We start from the raw sequence: 17,968 nt of genomic DNA, 5'->3' as shown, positions 1-17,968 counted from the left end.
TCACAAATGAAAGAATACTATGTAAAATAATAAGATTTTTTTTTTCATTTTTAAGTTCACCAACATAGTTGATTTATAATATCGTTATCGCGTAGAAAGTTTACTATTGATTCTTGAATATACGAATAAATCAAGAAATGGCTTTATATTGATATAAAATATTATTTTAGTGTAATTGGTAAAGCGATGAGTGCAAACAGCATGACAGAAATGAGAAATTTTCTAGTAAAACAACAAAATGCCTTGCCACCCAGAAGCTGTTTTGAAATGGTATTTTGACACAATCTATTAAATAAGATTTAATAATATCAAGTATAAAAATCGAAAAATATACATTAATTTAACTAAGATTGAAATCCATTTGTTCATATATTTTAAACTATAAATTGAATTAATATAGAAAAAATCATCTAATGAATAATATTGTTGTTTTTGTAGGAAACTGTATTTTTTTACCTATTTTTTTTGGTGGTATGTTTATTTCGATGGAGTGAATGGTTAAACATCGGTTGGGCGACTTACAATAGCGACATGCCTGGAGCACCAAAGTAATGTTCAAAGAAATATTTTTTTGCATATATATGTACATACATATTTACACATTTATTCCTTACAGATTAAGAAGATAAACATTAGGGCGTGTATTTTATACATTTTATTGATTACAGCAGACTGTTAACAATTCCCATTTAAATGAAATATTATTAAATTTTACAGGATCAAAGATGCTACCGTTGCTTGTTTGTTTTTGGTGGCCCTTAGCATTTTGCCGCGATCGCATAACATTTTAAAATACATAAATGCTCAAAGTAGGTATATGCATATAAAATATCACAATAAATTTTTACCTTCATGGTTTCAATCAATCTGTGAATTCTGGTTTTTGTAACATTTCGTTTAAAAATTTGGAATTTGGAATTCACAAGTACGACTCGTTTAGATATTTGGAAAATATCATAAATAACTTTATTAATGCACCAACTATAAGCGCTCCGTTAATATTTTTGAATAATTTTTACGCTTCTATATTTTTTCAGAAAAATCTGACTTAGGTAATGTAAAGCCCGAGTCTGCTATTTTGTGGTGGAAGTTTGTCGACAAAAATACATACTATGGCTACATTATACTATTGGGTAATTTATTTTTTACTAACAAATCAAGGAAAGTAAATATTATTATTTAGAATATATTACCATAAATACTTGACACATAAACGTTATTATAATGAGCAATTTTAGTACACAATTTGGTTAGATTTTAAATGAGTCAAAGTATATCAAACAATTGACACAACTGTCTACGTTCAGTGGACATTGTGAAAAAAATAACATAGAAACAGAACTAAACATCAGTGTGTGCTAGTCAGTATGGCTTGTTGCTTGCTAATGTTATCCAGAAGGACCAGAAAGATGTGATTAATATGTAATATTACACACCACACATTTGTAATTGGTTTTTGATATTTAACTATTACAAGTTTAAAGCAGAGAAGAGGATTATGATAAATAAGATATCAAAAATTTAGCTATTATGATTACCTAGAAACTCTGTTTAGCTTATAAGTATAACAGTTAATTAGGATGTTATTGAATTATATCTTGAGACTTATTATTGCTTTTCAACTATAATTCTCGATGAAAAATACTTAAGTAACATAAATAATGAGATTTTTTTTAGGTGGTGGTGTGGCATTAAACACAGCAATTAAAACGACCGATCTTACAAAAGCAGTGACTTCGGACTACGGCACATTTATAACAAATAAATCATGGAACACTTCAATTTTTATTGTCTGCTTGATATCAGTTTTACTAGCGAACATTATGACTGGCATAGCTGCTTGTTGCACATTTTTGCCGTTTGTATTAAATATGGTCAGTTTTTTGTAACTTAAATATTATAAAGTGAAAATTGGGAAATTAAGAAATTTAAGTATTTACTTGAAGGCAGGAGAAGGTGTATCAGAAGTATGGAAAAAACGATTGTATCTGGGGACATTAGGGGTTGGCATTGGAACATCATTTGGTTTTGTTAGCCCATTCTATTTCACTCCCGCATATTTTTGCCATCATACAGGGAAGGTACCTCTGAAGAAAATGGTAAATACATACTATAACATAACTTACATATTGGCACACAAGAATTTTAAAACAAAATAAGTAGGTTTACAAAAGACGAGTATTTAATTTAGATTAGTTTAGTTTAGTAAAAGTCTACATAAAGTTAACTTTAGAGTAATTTCAGATAAAAAAAATTAATGACCAGAAATTCCATCGGTAATTTTTTGTAGTCGATGAATAAAAAAGAAATATATGTAGTATCGGCAGGATGTTGGATTGATACTTGTAGGATATAGGATGTTGGATTGATACTTGTAGGATATAGGATGTTGGATTGATACTTGTAGGATATAGGATGTTGGATTGATACTTGTAGGATATAGGATGTTGGATTGATACTTGTAGGATATAGGATGTTGGATTGATACTTGTAGGATATAGGATGTAGTATATCTTATTTATGAAATCCCAGGTCAATGGTTATAATATAGATGTTCGTTTATTCATCGGTTTCTCAAGAGATGATTGACCTTGCATCAAGTCTCGGCTAGAACTAACCAACTAACTTAACTCTAAGTACAAGTAGCTTATTTTTCTACCTGGCTCTCACCCCGCTTGTACTGACTTAATTACAAGAACAATACACATTGTTCTTAAGTATATAAACAATACACATTCCATTCCCACGCTATCTTAAGAGATCTTTTAACTATTTTACTTATTTCAACGATTCACAAAACATATTGCACATTTCAGCCCACGTCTCAACACAGTATGCCCAAAATGCCCAAAGCTTTAATCCCATCATTTATGATACCCCAACCCTTACAGTAATAAAAGTGAAACTTAAATACTAAAGTACACAGAATAACTTAAATTGCTATTTATAACTCCACACATATGATTTTTACTTTAAAATAAGTCTAGCATTTTGATAATTTCTTTTTCAGGTGAAATATGGGATTGGCAGTGCTATTATTTGCCTGATTATTTTATGGCTTGCTTTGTGCTTTTACGCTCCAATTATTTTTGATCCGGAAGATAAAGGCATACCCGTTTTCACAATTGGAACGCAACAAACAACTGAAACCTAGTCCGTAATCCGATCCGATGAATAGATCTTGAATTTAATATAAGATATATTTAATTACTTACCCAATATGATATTTAGTTGCTTAGAAGTTAAAAGCCCTTAGTTTTGTGAAAATAATATTGTCTAATAGGATTATTTGAAAATAATAAACTGTTTTTGTTAACCATTTTATATGGATATATTAAAATTTAATTTTACAACGATTGTTAATTTACAAACATCATGTAGATAAGTCAGGCCATATAATTGGAGCCCAAAAACAAACGGCTAACCATGTTACAAAGATACTGGAAAACGTAACTCCAATACCGGCCTTTATCTGAAAGAATGTTCGTGATTTGGTATTTTAGGTCAATTAAGTTCAGTTAACGTTTATGTATGATTAGTAACAATACACAATGGAGATTAAGAAAATTTCCTAGTCTCACCATTTTTGAACTTGGTATATTGGCCGCTCCTTGAACTATGAGATTCCCTGGCGTCCCAACGGGTACGCAAAATGCATAAGATGAAGATAAACCAGCGGCAAGGTTGTACCAAAGCGGACTTCTATTAATTTCCCTCGCCTACAATTTTAAAAATGTAATATATTCTTTATATTATGTATTATATATATATATATATATATATATATATTCTTATCTTCTATAAAGTATTACAGTACAGAAGTTATTATTAATGATCGATATAAAATATATTTTTTCCGTTTTGTTCTAATTCATGAACTCTAGTTTGCAAAAGTTTAATCTTTCAATAAGTAATGTAGATATTTGCCGAAATGTAACTTACCAACTGCATTGCAATCGGAACTATAACATTACAAACTGCAACATTTGAAGCAAAGTTTGTTATGAATACAGTTACGATAATTATTAACAAAAGTACTAATGGATTCGGCAGATATTTAAAGTTCTTGAGAATATTTCCTATTTTTCCATTGAGATCGGTATAGTCACTTTTTGCAGCTTTAGAAAGAGCGAAACCACCACCTATGAGAGGAAAAACACATCAGTATGATATTTTGTCACTGATTTATAGGTGCCTCCTATTTTAGTTATGCATCTTTTTGAACCTCCTGATGGCTTACGAAGGTAGTACTTGAAGTGAAACTTCTAATAAGGCTTTCAACAACGTCGTGTTAAAGGTTTAAGGCTCCTGGGGAGGGAAAAGAAAAGTCGGAGCGAGAGTAAATGAGTGAATTATAGCATCAATTGAATATGAATCAATTGAACATGAACTATTAATTAAAGCAATGTTAATAATCTTTGTATTTCAACCCATTTACATATTCATTTCCACATTACGAAGTTTCACTTCTTCCACACGAACGGACTCCACACACTATTTTTTTAATTCATTTTCAAAACTCTCATGGAAATAAAATGACGTTAATAAGCGGTAGGTGATTTTAATAAAGTAGGTTTTTCTTCGTGAAAATAATATGAAACTATACTTGCCTAACAAAAACATAAAACTGTAAGGCATTACTTCATTCATTTTATCCCAAAGAAGTACTGATGGTAATTGTTTGTCCGGAAAATCTTCATATGCTAAAATAAAAATAAAATGTTTTTATTAGGGTAGAGCATAAATATATGTCGGCTCACGATTGAAGTATGGTCGAGCTAGGTGGCTCTGAAGGTTGTAAGAATTATCCTCCATTTTATAATACTTATTAAATAAGTATCATCAAAACAGGTAGGCGATTCAGGCGGATCCGTTTGACCACAATAATGAGTTGTGAACAGGACAGCTGCCGAACCACCACCGGCTCATTTTTTTTTTTCGAGTTGACAGTAGCTGTTAGCCCTATTGGCTTTTACAGCGTCACCGGGAGGGGTGGGCGGCCCGATGGGACCTACCCGTTTAATTCGGGCCCGAAGGGCCCGACGGAGGGATACGCCCGTCCCAAGGGTGCCTCTAAGAGGCCGGACCTCGGCTTTGGACGTCGTTGTAGTGGAGGATGAATCGGATATTGGAATACATGACGTCCCCCGACGGCAGAACGCCGGAGCGACGTGTTAGGAACAGGACCACGTCTTCGCCGGCGAAGGCGGTGTGTTTGTGTCATGTTGTCTTGTGTGTCTTGAGGACTTTTATGTCTGTACTGTCGGTCATATGTTTACTGTCAGAGTCTAGGAGGGGTGTCTGGGACGCCTAATCGTAGGTACTAATTGCCATTGGCTTTGAACGCTCCCATGGCACTCAACATGCCCGCGTGCTGGCACATTGCCAGCATGCGGGCCTGAGGATTGCCATCGGAGGCCCTCAGCTTGGCTGCGAACGTCTGCACCTCCGCGGGGTCTGTAAGACTCGCGAAGTTACAGACTAACTGCAAGTCAGCTGCGAGGCCGGTTGCCGGTATGTGCGCGGGTGCCTGAGGGGCCTGTGTTGCCTTAGGGGCCTGGGTTGCCTGAGGGGTCATGGGTGCCTTAGGGGCCTGGGTTGCTGTCGGTTCGTTAATAATGCTAGGCCTATGCCAGGCGTTTTTTGCAGGAGGAGCAGCAGGGATGGGAGCCGGCTCCTGGGCTTTATTGGGTTTCCGCCCAGCTTTCGCCCAGTACGGCGCTTTGGGACATCCGCGAAAGTTCGCGGGATGACCTTGCTGGCCGCACAAGACGCAGCTAGGTGGCTCCTCCGTAAGCCCGACCCTGCTGCAGTCGGATGTGCCATGGTCGCCTAGGCACTTTACGCAGCTCGGGCGTGCGTAGCAGAACCTCTGCGAATGGCCATATAGTTGGCATCGGTGGCATTGCCCCGGGGCGCCGCGGTTTCTCGGGGGCTCGATTTCCATGCCCGACTATCGGCAAATGGATATAATGTTGTAGATTTCCTTACCTTCCGGGGTAAGCGATAAGTGGACTAAAACCATGTCGAATGGTTTTTTGTTGGGCCTGTGCATGCGATGCACTTCCAACACCGGCCACCGGCTCATCGACGATTAGCCCTGCTTATATAGGAGCCGTCCCCTCCCTTCACAACTCACCTGATTCACTGATTGGTGGATGAAGTCCGAGTCGTTTTACTTATAAATAAAACTAAAATTATTATTGACAATGAAAAGTAATTTTGATATTAATTTGATTTTATTTACAAATTAATTGACTAATTATGAATTTATTTCGAATTTTAATCATTAACGCAAAAATATTTAATTCATAAATCATTTGACTTCTTTCGAATAATAAACGCCGAGATTTACAAATCAATTGAGTGATAATTGATTTTGTTTTAATTAATACATTTTTATCATTAACGCCGACATATATGACGAATTTTTTTTTTAATGTTTACGTTCCTATAGTTCATTTCAATAGAATTCGTAATCTTGTAAACAAAGCAATCGACCACGATTACTCCGTTCTTACGTACAATTGAATGTCAGTCCTGATAATAATTACATCTCAATGAACGCGCCCATGTTTTTAACTATCTTTTCATCATCAGAAAACTGTATTGATCATTTCAATAGAATTTAGCAATCTTGTAAACAAACGAGATCAGCTGATATTGAAAGACTTGTCTATGCCCTTGTGATGTGAAAGATACTAATCTTATTTGTTATTTTAAAGTATTTATATACAAATACTTTGTAATTATCATAAAGACTTATAAATACGTATATATATTTTATTTATTAGTGAGCTTTTTGTAATGTGTTTGAAATACAGAACGAGTGGCTACAAATAGTAGATTTTTGCTTCCCAATAGCACTTACATGGCGCAACTTAATAAATGATTGGTCGCCAGCATTGCTAAAATTTTATCTCAATGCCTTCTAACTGACTCTCTCCCAGATCAGAGTAATTTAGTAAGAAGGGGTAAAGTAATAAAAAACTTGCTCTATCTGTGGGAAGGCTGTTGGAACTGCTAAGTATTTGCTGGTGGGATGTAAGGTACTCTTGGATAGCGGTCAATACTCGCATTGTCTGTCACAATAGGGTTTGTACTTTTTAGCCGTATCTATATTTAGTTAAACCTGCTAAATATCAGAAAAAAAAATGCAATTTTACTTCTCAGTTTAAGCTGATTTTAATCACAGCCTGTTGAATAAATTATAGTGTTTGGTATAATCAGATCTTTTTAATATTTGTGACTTGGTTAAAGTTCAAATAATAATGATTATAAATATCTTTATATATAAAAAGAAAATCGTGTTAGTTACACTAATTATAACTCAAGATCGGCTTTACGGGTTTTGCTGAAAATTGGTAGAGAAATAGTTTAGAACCAGGTAAAGGATACTTTTCAAAGATCGAAAAAAAGTAATTAAATGAAAAAATTCAAAATCTTCTTATTTACTACGTTGAGTAGGAACAGAGTTCGACCGGTCAGCTATACATTTCTAATTTTGAAAGTAACGCAGACGAAGTCGGGGAAAAAAACTATATACTTTCCATGTATCTGGCAAGATGTAAAAACCACGAAAACTGACCGGTTATTGAGGTAACATCTTTTTATAGATCCCTAAGTAACATATATAAAAATTTGCTTTTATACTATAAAGAAAGTTTAATTGTAATTTATTAAAGTTTAGGTGTGTCTGGCAGGGGGTAGCAATTGTCATAAGTGTCCCACAATAGATGACGAGATTTCTAAAGTTATTCTAAGGAAATATAAAAAAATTGTGTGTCATACTTTAATAAATTTTAAGTATTATTTTATACACCTTTACTACCTGTTACCTGCCCAGGTAATCACAACCCAAACTCTATAAACGCTGGTCGTTCTTATCTGTATAGCAGACACGTACAGAGAAACTTTCAACTTTTATACAATAACGAAGGTCTGGCCGTCGTGGGCTCTTGCTCTATCACTTTTAAAAGATAATTGACTTTGATAAGTAAAACATGATCGTGTCAATTTGACAAACGCAATAAATTTTCGTATTCAAAATTATTTTATAAAATAAACATGTATACACAATTTATTGATGATGAAAAGATTGTTAAAAACAGTGGTGGGTTTATTGAGATGTAATTATTATTAGGACTGTTATTCAATTGTACGTAAGAACGGAGTAATCGTGACCAATTGCAAGGTTTACAAGATTTCCAAATTCTATTGAAATGAACTGTATAGAAATATGTTTATTTATGCTTTATGTAAAAACATAAAAGTATGCCAATTTTCATAAGAATTAAAATATATTTTCTACCTCCGAAACCGCATTAAACTTTTGAAATTCTTAAAAATACTCCTTTTCTCATATCTATATTTAATAGATATTAAAGGTCAATAGGCGCAAAAAATACACAATGTAATGATCACACAAGTAATAATGTAATGATTTCAAAAATATGAAAGTTACATACAAAATATACAAGTTAAAACACCTTTAATTTGGCTTAAATGACATTTTGTATCGAATTTAGACATTTTGTCTCTTGATTCCAATTTTGCTTTTATGGCAACTAATCGCGATTTTTAGTACATTGAGAAATAGCTGCGTCTGTTGTAATCTTCACGGCTCGTTCTACTACCTGCGTATGACACCGAAGACGCAAAAATTTAATCTGATTCTCACCACCAGACTGAAGAATATTAGATATTGTCAGTGTTGACGTTTTAAAAATTGGTGGATCAGTTTTCTTTTTGCCAGTCTATCATGTCGAAATAATTTGACGAATTAAAATAAATTTCTGGTCTATCAAAAATCCTTAGATTTTGTATGGTTGCTGCTACGAGCCTTCAAAATATGCCGGGCAGCCAGATCACGAATGTGTTTTCGTTCATCGGTTATCATAGCTAATAATAAATTATCGGCATGCGCGAAATAACCATTCCTTTGAATTACAGTATCTACTATGGATTTCAAATTTTCTGACAAGTACGATGACGAAGATATAATTTTGAATAAATGACGGGTACCATCTTTACACGATGGATTATTCTTTATTGAAAACCAGGATATTTTATAATAAACGTAGCTAAAGTAATCAAGGCAGATGTCGGGTTTCCGGTTGCGACATGAAGATGCAAAAATCAAAAAATGCAAAAATTTTCCTTGTGACTTGTGTCCTAAGTCATCAGCAAAAGTGCCTGTAATAACTAATGTAATAATTCTATGTAAGGACTTTTGGTCTGTACTCCGATCATTGGTCATTTTCGGTAGCAAATCCCCTTCAATTTTTTGAAATTTTACTAAAGGAAATGCTTCACAATTCTTTACTGCTTTACCTAATGGACCATAGAAAGACTTGAGTCCTGAAGTTAAACCATCAAGATGAAAAAATAAATGTCGTAGAAGCAACTCATTTATATGAAGTAAACAAATTATCCACTGAAGTGGTTTACTCAGCTGTTTTTCGAGAAGCCTTATAAAATCCCCATTCTTCCCAGTATTGACATTAGTTCCATCACAACCAATTGCCATAAGTGTATTTCAGGAAACACTATGCTGTTCAAAAAATGATTTTATAGAAATACAATTCTTTTCAACTTGCGGTACTACGTAACCTAGCTAAGTGGATTCTGGCTCCTGAATGAGTGATAAATGTTCCCAACTATTACCTTTCTGTAATTTCTTTTTCCTTGTTTAATAATTTTCAAAGTTCTGTTCTTTCTTCCATCGAAGTATAGTGCAGAAATATCCCTGAGACTTACCTGTTCCACTAACTCCTGTCTCATCTTGTTTCTTTCTCTTCGTAACTTACTTCTGTCTATAAATTCTACCTCGGACCCAAAGTCATGTAGGACTTATGACACAACTGTAGCAGCAGCCCTGTCAGATACTCCCTATCTATCACATGTGTTCGATACAGTAGGTAAATTAATGCAGGACACTTTTTTCCCCTTCTTTAAAGGAATGACAGCTTTAATATTGCTGGCAGATGATTCATTTATTGTAGGCTCATCGTTATCGAAAAAAATGAAGAGGTGCTGATGTCTAAATTAACACTCAACGTAATTACACTGGTAGGGTAATTGGAGCAATGTTTTCGTTTTAACTTCCGTTCCTGATTTATTTGATTTTTTTTTTTGGTAGTGACAACATCAACTCCGCCAATTATCATTTTACGAGCCATCCTTTGGTCAAAAAAAAGGAAACTATTTTTCCCTTGGACAGGTGCAATAGTTGAAATCCTTGCAATTGCAAGACGATATAAAAAAAAGTAACTTTTAATTTTGTATAAAAGTTTCCATCGCTTGCTGAGATTTTTTTTTATCGACTTCAAAAGAATTTTTCACTTCTATGATACGCTTTTAATATCTGGTCAATCCTGGTACTGGTAACTATTGGTAAAGATGTCGTTTGCCATATACTTTCGATTTCTGGTACGATTTTATCAGCAATTTCTGAAAATCTGGGCTCTTTTTTGCTTGTTTTCATAATATGCCGCGTCCATTCGTAATGTTTGACAACATCATCGTAAGTTGGTAAAACGTTTCTCTTTAACTCACAACATTCACCAAATATCGGGCATTTAGAAGCTATACTTATTTATTGTAAATAATATTTTGCAGGTGCTTGTTTGAGCTTAGAAAGCATAAAGTTTTAACACTTAGAATTACGAAAAGCGAAAAAAAAATTTCGCTCCACCCTAGTGCTTATTCTTTATAAGGATGAAAACTCTTTAAGGAGAGTAATTTACCTTTTGCCCTAAAATTGTCATAAAATTTTAGTGATGACGGAATGAGCAGCATCAAAAACACTACGAAAATAGCAGCTGCTGAATCTCGGACACTGAAAAAATTAGTAAGTATTAAAATTTAAGATATAAAATATTTTAACGCATTTAATTAGTACTTACAATTTGACATCTTCAATTCCAAAATAATTGGAAATAGCATCTCCCCAACCAACAAAGATTTGAGGTGAACGGGAAAAAAATAACAGTATTGCTCCGGTAAAGAGTATCAAGACAAACTAAAAAAAGACATTTCCAACGAAAATGTAAACAATTCCGGTAAAAGACTATAAATATAAATAAATTAAAATTAAAAAATACTAGTGTATAAGAATATATGATGCGGGCTAAGGCAGGGAAAACGCTAAAAAAACATGATACTTTAAATGGTAATGATATATGATTGTCAGTTTAATAATTGTATAAAAAATAAGTGATATGTGGCATCGATAGTGTCATCCTGAGGAGGAATTAAGAGACATAATTATAGGCATAAAGATCGTTTTTCACAACGAAAGTAATAAAAAACGTAGAGTATATGCCGAAAATACTTTTCTTGCAATACATTTTTTTTAAATATCCAATTAAGGTTTAGAATATGCAAAACTTACAATTTCCCACGTAGTTACTGAACCTATTTCTTTAATTTTTTCTTCAACAGCTTGTTTCGCTGCTTCCATTCCCGATTCTGTTATTTCAGCATTCCTCGCGGCTTTACTTTTTGGCCTGAAATTAATTCTTATAGGAATTACAATATAGGAATTCTTCAATTATTAATAAAAATACTAACTAATTTTTAACTTTTTTTTTTACTGCCAACTTATATAAAAATAGTAATAACTAAATTAACAACTGCTTTATCGAGTAATTTCAAAAAATAAATAAAAAACCATTTGTAGTTTTATTCTTTTATGCTCTTTTTCTATGCGAATCTTTTTGCCTACAATATCTGTTTGTAGGACCACTACTCTGTAGCGTTAATTTATCATAGCTGAGGTGGATCTCTCATATGAGATCTTCAGTCTCAAAGATAACGTTATAGTATAAAAGAAGCTTACTTAATATTGAAATTATATTCCAATTATAATATTACCTCAAATATCCAAAATAGACGATGATAAGATATAAGTAACAAAATAATTCCATTATCACCATAAAAGGTATTGTAAAAGCGGAAAATTTTGGAAATGACAAATATTCTGGAGCATCTGGGTAAAGTCTGAAAATTGCGAAGTTAACTTCCATTATTTAATGATTTAATTAGTTATAAATGTTTTCTTAATAAAACTGTGATTTTGGATACACTACTAAAATTTTATATTATTGTATATTTTTTACACGATGATTTGGTTATTTTATGAAACCGTGATCACGGACAGACGAGGTGAAAGTTTCATTGTCGGGAAAAAATTTACAATAATGTAATAAAAGCTCTTGGTGTAACAGAAAATTTTATATTTCTTTATAAATATTTTAGATCTAGAGAAGAAATACTTTATATAATAACGGTGAAAGGTGAACGGTAAAGTTGACACACTTTGAAGCAGGTCTTCATTCGACGAGATTTAATTTTGTGACGGGAAATGTTTACCTTATTGCATATAATATTTTAAAAATATTTTTATTCATTTAATTGACATGCAATCATCGCGGATCAATTCACATCAGAATGAAGTTACCCTAGACCTCTAACGAAAGATTATCAATATTGACAGTCTTTGAAACTTTCAATGTTAAACAAACTTTACTAAAAAAAGAAATGCTTAATCTTAATAAAAAAAAAATCAAATATAAGTTATCAATAGACATCTATATATATAATTCCCTATTTCGTAATTTCATTTCAGAGATCACACTAACGACTTGAGTGGTCTAACATATGGGCTAAGCTTTGAGAAGGTGATCCAGTATTGCTGTAAATAAATAACTGAAAAAATGATCTAATTCTGTACTCACTAAGGGAATCACTTGGTACAATCGAAATACAGCATTCAATTTTGTGCGATCCCGTATTAAAAAGGTCAGCAAAATTTTTATTTTTTAAAAAAAGATACCAAACAGCAATATCCGTAGTTACATTACGTAGTTCCAAAAGTCGACCTCTTTAATAGTTTATTTATTAATTTTTTCAGAAGAATTTAATACCTTGTAAATAATTCTTTAAAAACCAAGTTAGTAGCGGTTCCCACTAAAGATCCAATTCCACCTTAAATTAAAGAAAAATACATAGCTTGTCGAATTATTCTCCTGCATGGGATATTTTGTTAATTGCATGGAATATGTGTTAATTTAATATAACTTTTACATATTACATATAATCCACCACACCACAAATACCACATCATAGTGGTAGTGATAAGAAATTTACTCATTTTAATAATAACAGTCTTTTTAAATATTCTAAGTACTTTATACGAACCTATACTTGCTGATAAAGTAGCGGCACAGAAATAGCAAGTTGCAATGTCTGACGCCACTTTCTCCCCATGAGATCCTTCGTCGTAAATTTGAAGCAAGTTTTGCTGCAAAAATAATTATTTTGATACATTTATTTTTAAAAATGATTCTTTTGTTACGTAAACAAACACGAGCTAGGTACAAAACATATATTATAGTTACGAAAACCATAAATAGCTCTCCATGTTAAAAGAGTAATCAAAGAATTAAATTATGTAATTATTTTCTTTATATTTTTTTTTTTGAAATGTGTTAGCCTGTGTTACTGTTAGCCCTGCGGCTTTTACAGCGTCACCGGAAGAGTTCTTTATAATGTACAACATTGCTGATATTTTAAATAGTTTCCACAAGCCTCAAACAGCTTACAGGGTACACATTTAAGTGTAAAATCGTTAATTTTGGAGTAAAATAGTACATGAATTCATACAATATAATTATCATCTGTAATTGAACAATATCCGTAAATGCATTTTCATTCATTGTTAACCATAGAGAATTTCATAACTTCAGCTACCAGAGTTATAAAGTTATTTCTCAAAATATTATATAAGAAAGGCCAAAGTTAAAAGCTTCAATACCCAACTTGCCGCTTCGTGTTTTGGGTATGTAAATTTTATACAAAAATATCTAAAATACTTATTTAATAATATTATAAAATATTTTTTTTTCTTAACGCAAAGTGAAAAAAGATAAAAAAAAACAATACAATTAAAATACGTGTTAAAAAAAAAAGGAATTGTAAATACATACTTCTATAACTCACAAGAACACAATACTTAATTTTAATAATTACTAACATCCTCAAAAACTTTCAGTATTGCAAAATTTATGGGCACCATCATTGTTGTAGCAGCGGTATTTGTTATCCATATCGAGACAAACATTGTAGTAAAGGACATAGAAAACAATAACCTATATTGAGAAAATATGATATGTTATAACGAAATTGAGAAAAACACTTATTTCAGGTCAACATAAGGTAGAAAATGTAATTACTTGTAATGAGAATAGCCCACACAACGAATGACATGATGCGCTAATCTTATATGTAATCCTGATTGTTCTATAGCATATGCAAGCCACATGCTAGCTAGGAACATCATAATAGAATCCTGAAAAATATATTTCATCAAATATATAAAAAGTAAGTATTGTAGTAGGAAGTAAGAGTCTCGATTACAATATAACGATGTAATTTACAATTATTCTTCATATAAGTCACGTAACCTCACTTAGTCACAAGAAACATCATCTAGGCAAAAATCTCAAAATTTTAATAATTCTATAATAGATTTTGTAGCGATATGGCAGTCATTTTATAATCAAAAATATCGTGAATATAAAAAAAAAAAATTGCATAAAGTGGTGTAAGGTCAGTCAGTTACATACGGTAGTTTTATTAATTTCTTTAGTTATTCTACCACATATATACATACTCAACTTTTGTGTCTTATATAATTACGTGTTTTCAATCCCTAATCTAAACAGACGCAAAACCTTGAAGTCTTTAGATTGAGCGCAAAATGTTCACCAAGTGTTTTATTTTAATAATGCTTTTATTTACAATTTTTATTTTGTTTTATAACATCTGGTTATTTGAATTTTACAAGGAAGTAAAAAAGTAGTCTGAGGACCTTGTTTAAACTTAAGAGCTGTAAAAAATCAATATCTTAATTCCAACTATGATATTATAATTTTCACTGAGACTTGATTAATAATGGCAAAAGCTTCGGAGTCAGGTATTATATTTATAGTTGCGAGCTCGAAACTTGTATTATAACTATAAGAAAAGTAGTAGAAGTATTTTAATAAATGTTTGGAAGAGTGACTTAAATCATCATTAACAATTTTCATGAAAAAGTAATTGCGAAGACCTGTAGATTACAATTGAGCTTGGATTTGCTAATATATTTTTCCTCCGCCTGATTTTACAATGCTAGATGACTTAAGTGATTTTTTAAGTAAAAACAAAATTTAACAAATTAAAATAAATTTTATAAGCCTAGCACAATATATGCTACCACTCATTCGTGATTTTAAGATAAGTTCTATTACAAGGACAAAAAAATCCGGAAAAAACGTACAGCATGCATCAGCGGATTACTACACAATCTATCAATTTTTGTTTTAGTTTTGTTCAATGTACATAACTGTTACCGTCGATGAAAGTCAGCACCCAGACCATAACTTGAATCTACCGTTAGAACCTTCTCAAAAAAAAAACGCATTAAATAATACCTGACTTAAAATAAAAACTAAATACATATTTATCCAATTATCAAAAAACTGATTTCGATTCGATGAAAGAGTATCTATATACAGAGACTCTATTATAGAGACAATATTGACACATAAAAGACCCTGTGCGCACTGAATAATGTTAATAATTTTATAAAATATTGCAAGTCGCCAAAAATATTATATACGTTTCTCTGTCAAGAACATAATTGAGAACATATCCTAGCTTGTTGAGCCTACACTAATAAGACTTCATAAATCATAGAGCAAATATGGTACCACAAGCTTTTAAAAACCTGGACGTACTAAATAGACATACCCAAACTGTCAGATATAGTTATCAAAGGTTTAGACTTTTGTAAGGACGTGAGTTCGTTCTGCAAGTCTTATTGTAGAACCACGGAAAATTTTTAGTGGAATTACTAGATATACTGCCATTTACACCTTTGAATTTTAACAATCTAGGCCATATGGTAACATGTCATTCGCATAATGCGGAAGCTGTGCTGTATAAAACGTTTATTTTTAAGTAAACAGCCTTTTTTCAAGAGCAGATTGTGGAATAATATCCCTTCAGTAGTCGAGTGTACAAGTTTTTAACGCAAACAAAATTTGCAACGCATCTGTTATTTTGCAACCACATTACGACAGGTGACATGAGAGAAGTAGTCTATTGTTTTAATGGTATGCCATATTGCATTAGTGTGAAGAAATCGATTGTTAAACAGAAACAACGAATGTTATTATAAAGTAAGGACTGCTATTTCCATTTTTAATGTTGAAAAAAAAAAACATAATAACCAAGATAATAACTTTTAGAACTTCGTATTAATATCATACTAACATTCATGTAACAAGCACAAGTTTCTGCTGTACTCATTATTCCGGTAAGAGGGAAAATCACTACTGGCAGAAAAGATGTGACCGCTAGAGGAATACATTCCGTTACCCAAAATATGGCCATCAACTCAAGAGTGTAAGCACACATCTCATATCCCTAAAAAGTGAATAATCAATTTCAAAGGTTATAATATAAGACATCTGACCTTAAGTTAATGTTAGGTCATTACATATGAAGTTGGCATTTTGTCGTAATAGAACAAGCCCCATAGGCGGCTGGAACCAATAGTTAGTATTGACGAATTGAAGACTGTTGTGGAAGCGGACCCTGCGCAAAACCATGACCGAGTTAGCTAAAAGCTGCGGCGACAGTGACAAAACTGTTTTAATCCACTTGAAGCAAATTGGGAGGTGAGAAAGCTTGAAAGGTGAAGAATTGAGTGGAACAAATTAACAAACGCTCGTAGATTGTTGCAACGTAACATTAGTCGACCAACATAACAGGATAATTGACCAAATCCAGCCAAATCGTGCCCCAAGCGAAAATTAACTCAAAAAAACGGTGTTGTTCACTTCAACTTTCTTAAATCAGGCCAGACTGCAAACCATGGCGTAAAGGCTACCTGTTAAACAACCAAGGCTGAAAGCCGGTAAATCAGCACAACGCTAGACCATTAATTGTGCACAACAGACAGTTACCATATTAGAAGTGATTCAAATAGAATGTGTAAGACATCCGCCGTACTAGCCGAACCTTGTTCATACAGACGACCCTTTTCCCCATCAGATAACTTTTTGCAAAAGAAAAAAATTAACTCTGATGGGGCAGTCCAAGCCACCTTCAATGATTTTATTGATTCCTGTCCGAATGGTTTTTTTTAATAAAGAGGTCAATGAACTACCTATGAGTTGGCAAAAGTACATAAATAGCAATGGTATATACTTTGATTAAATAAATATATTATATTTTGAAAAAATCGACTTTAGGTTAGTACCTTACAAAATGCCAATTTCATATGTTAGGACCCAATTACATTTTTTATATTCGAAATGTTTTTCTTGCTTGAAGTTTAGACTGTCAATAACTTCAAATCGTAAGATCTTCGTTTCTGGGAACTTGTTCCTTAATTAAGGAGTAATAATTAAAAAAACATCATATAAATAAAGATTGTATCAAGCTTTTGCAGAAATAGTTCATGCGTCCGATAACATATATTAGGATACAAGGATACTTCGTCGTTTCTACTTTCTAATGAAAGAAAAATAAAAAGAAAATATAATTATTTTTATTTTCACAGCATTAAAACACTTACTTACCTTAGGCGGAAACGATAACTGTATAGGTATTAAAATAATGGGCAAAAATGTACATATTAATCCCCGCCAATGAAAGCAGAAATAATAAATAAATTTCTTTTTTATTGTCAGCAGTTCGTCGTCCCTAAAAATTAAAATTTATTATTCATTAATTAATTCATTGATTAATTTCAACAACAAATAACAATAAAGTGTAATATGGTGCATGTAAAATCTTAACTTACGGGGAAAACTGATCTTCCTCTTCATTTCGTCCAATATTTTCAGATATATTGTCAGGATCACTTGCATATTCAGCCATTTTGAGTAATAAGAGATTATAAGCAATATAA

At 32.4% G+C, this 17,968-nt stretch overlaps 2 protein-coding genes across 3 annotated transcripts in view; one reads left to right on the top strand and one right to left on the bottom strand.

Moving 5' to 3' along the window:
- The window catches only part of LOC116776266 (protein I'm not dead yet-like), a 15,479-nt gene extending 12,149 nt beyond the window's left edge, over positions 1-3,330 (top strand). Inside the window, exons 10-16 of the mRNA XM_032669416.2 lie at positions 171-270; positions 439-548; positions 718-809; positions 1,038-1,133; positions 1,678-1,874; positions 1,947-2,099; positions 3,011-3,330. Of these exons, the coding sequence (XP_032525307.1) occupies positions 171-270; positions 439-548; positions 718-809; positions 1,038-1,133; positions 1,678-1,874; positions 1,947-2,099; positions 3,011-3,154 (892 nt within the window). The 3' untranslated portion in view covers positions 3,155-3,330. The remainder of the gene's footprint in view (positions 1-170; positions 271-438; positions 549-717; positions 810-1,037; positions 1,134-1,677; positions 1,875-1,946; positions 2,100-3,010) is intronic.
- On the bottom strand, positions 3,297-17,968 carry LOC116776257 (protein I'm not dead yet-like). 2 transcript variants are annotated; one of them, XM_032669404.2, is made up of 15 exons: positions 17,861-17,968; positions 17,637-17,760; positions 16,324-16,476; positions 14,238-14,353; positions 14,039-14,153; positions 13,204-13,306; positions 12,930-12,990; positions 11,878-12,003; positions 11,396-11,510; positions 10,908-11,023; positions 10,749-10,840; positions 4,611-4,703; positions 3,943-4,142; positions 3,582-3,719; positions 3,297-3,472 (listed from the first exon to the last, which is right to left on the bottom strand). In XM_032669404.2, exons 1-15 carry the CDS (start codon positions 17,935-17,937, stop codon positions 3,374-3,376), a joined length of 1,728 nt encoding a protein of 575 aa, XP_032525295.1. In that variant the 5' UTR covers positions 17,938-17,968; the 3' UTR covers positions 3,297-3,373. The 2 variants fall into 2 exon arrangements, with proteins under 2 accessions (XP_032525295.1, XP_061377354.1); XM_061521370.1 differs by lacking the exons at positions 14,039-14,153; positions 14,238-14,353.

This window comes from Danaus plexippus, chromosome 8 (genome assembly GCF_018135715.1).
Source record: "Danaus plexippus chromosome 8, MEX_DaPlex, whole genome shotgun sequence".
NCBI classification, from domain to species: domain Eukaryota; kingdom Metazoa; phylum Arthropoda; class Insecta; order Lepidoptera; family Nymphalidae; genus Danaus; species Danaus plexippus.
This window is presented reverse-complemented; position numbering and strand designations above follow the sequence as displayed.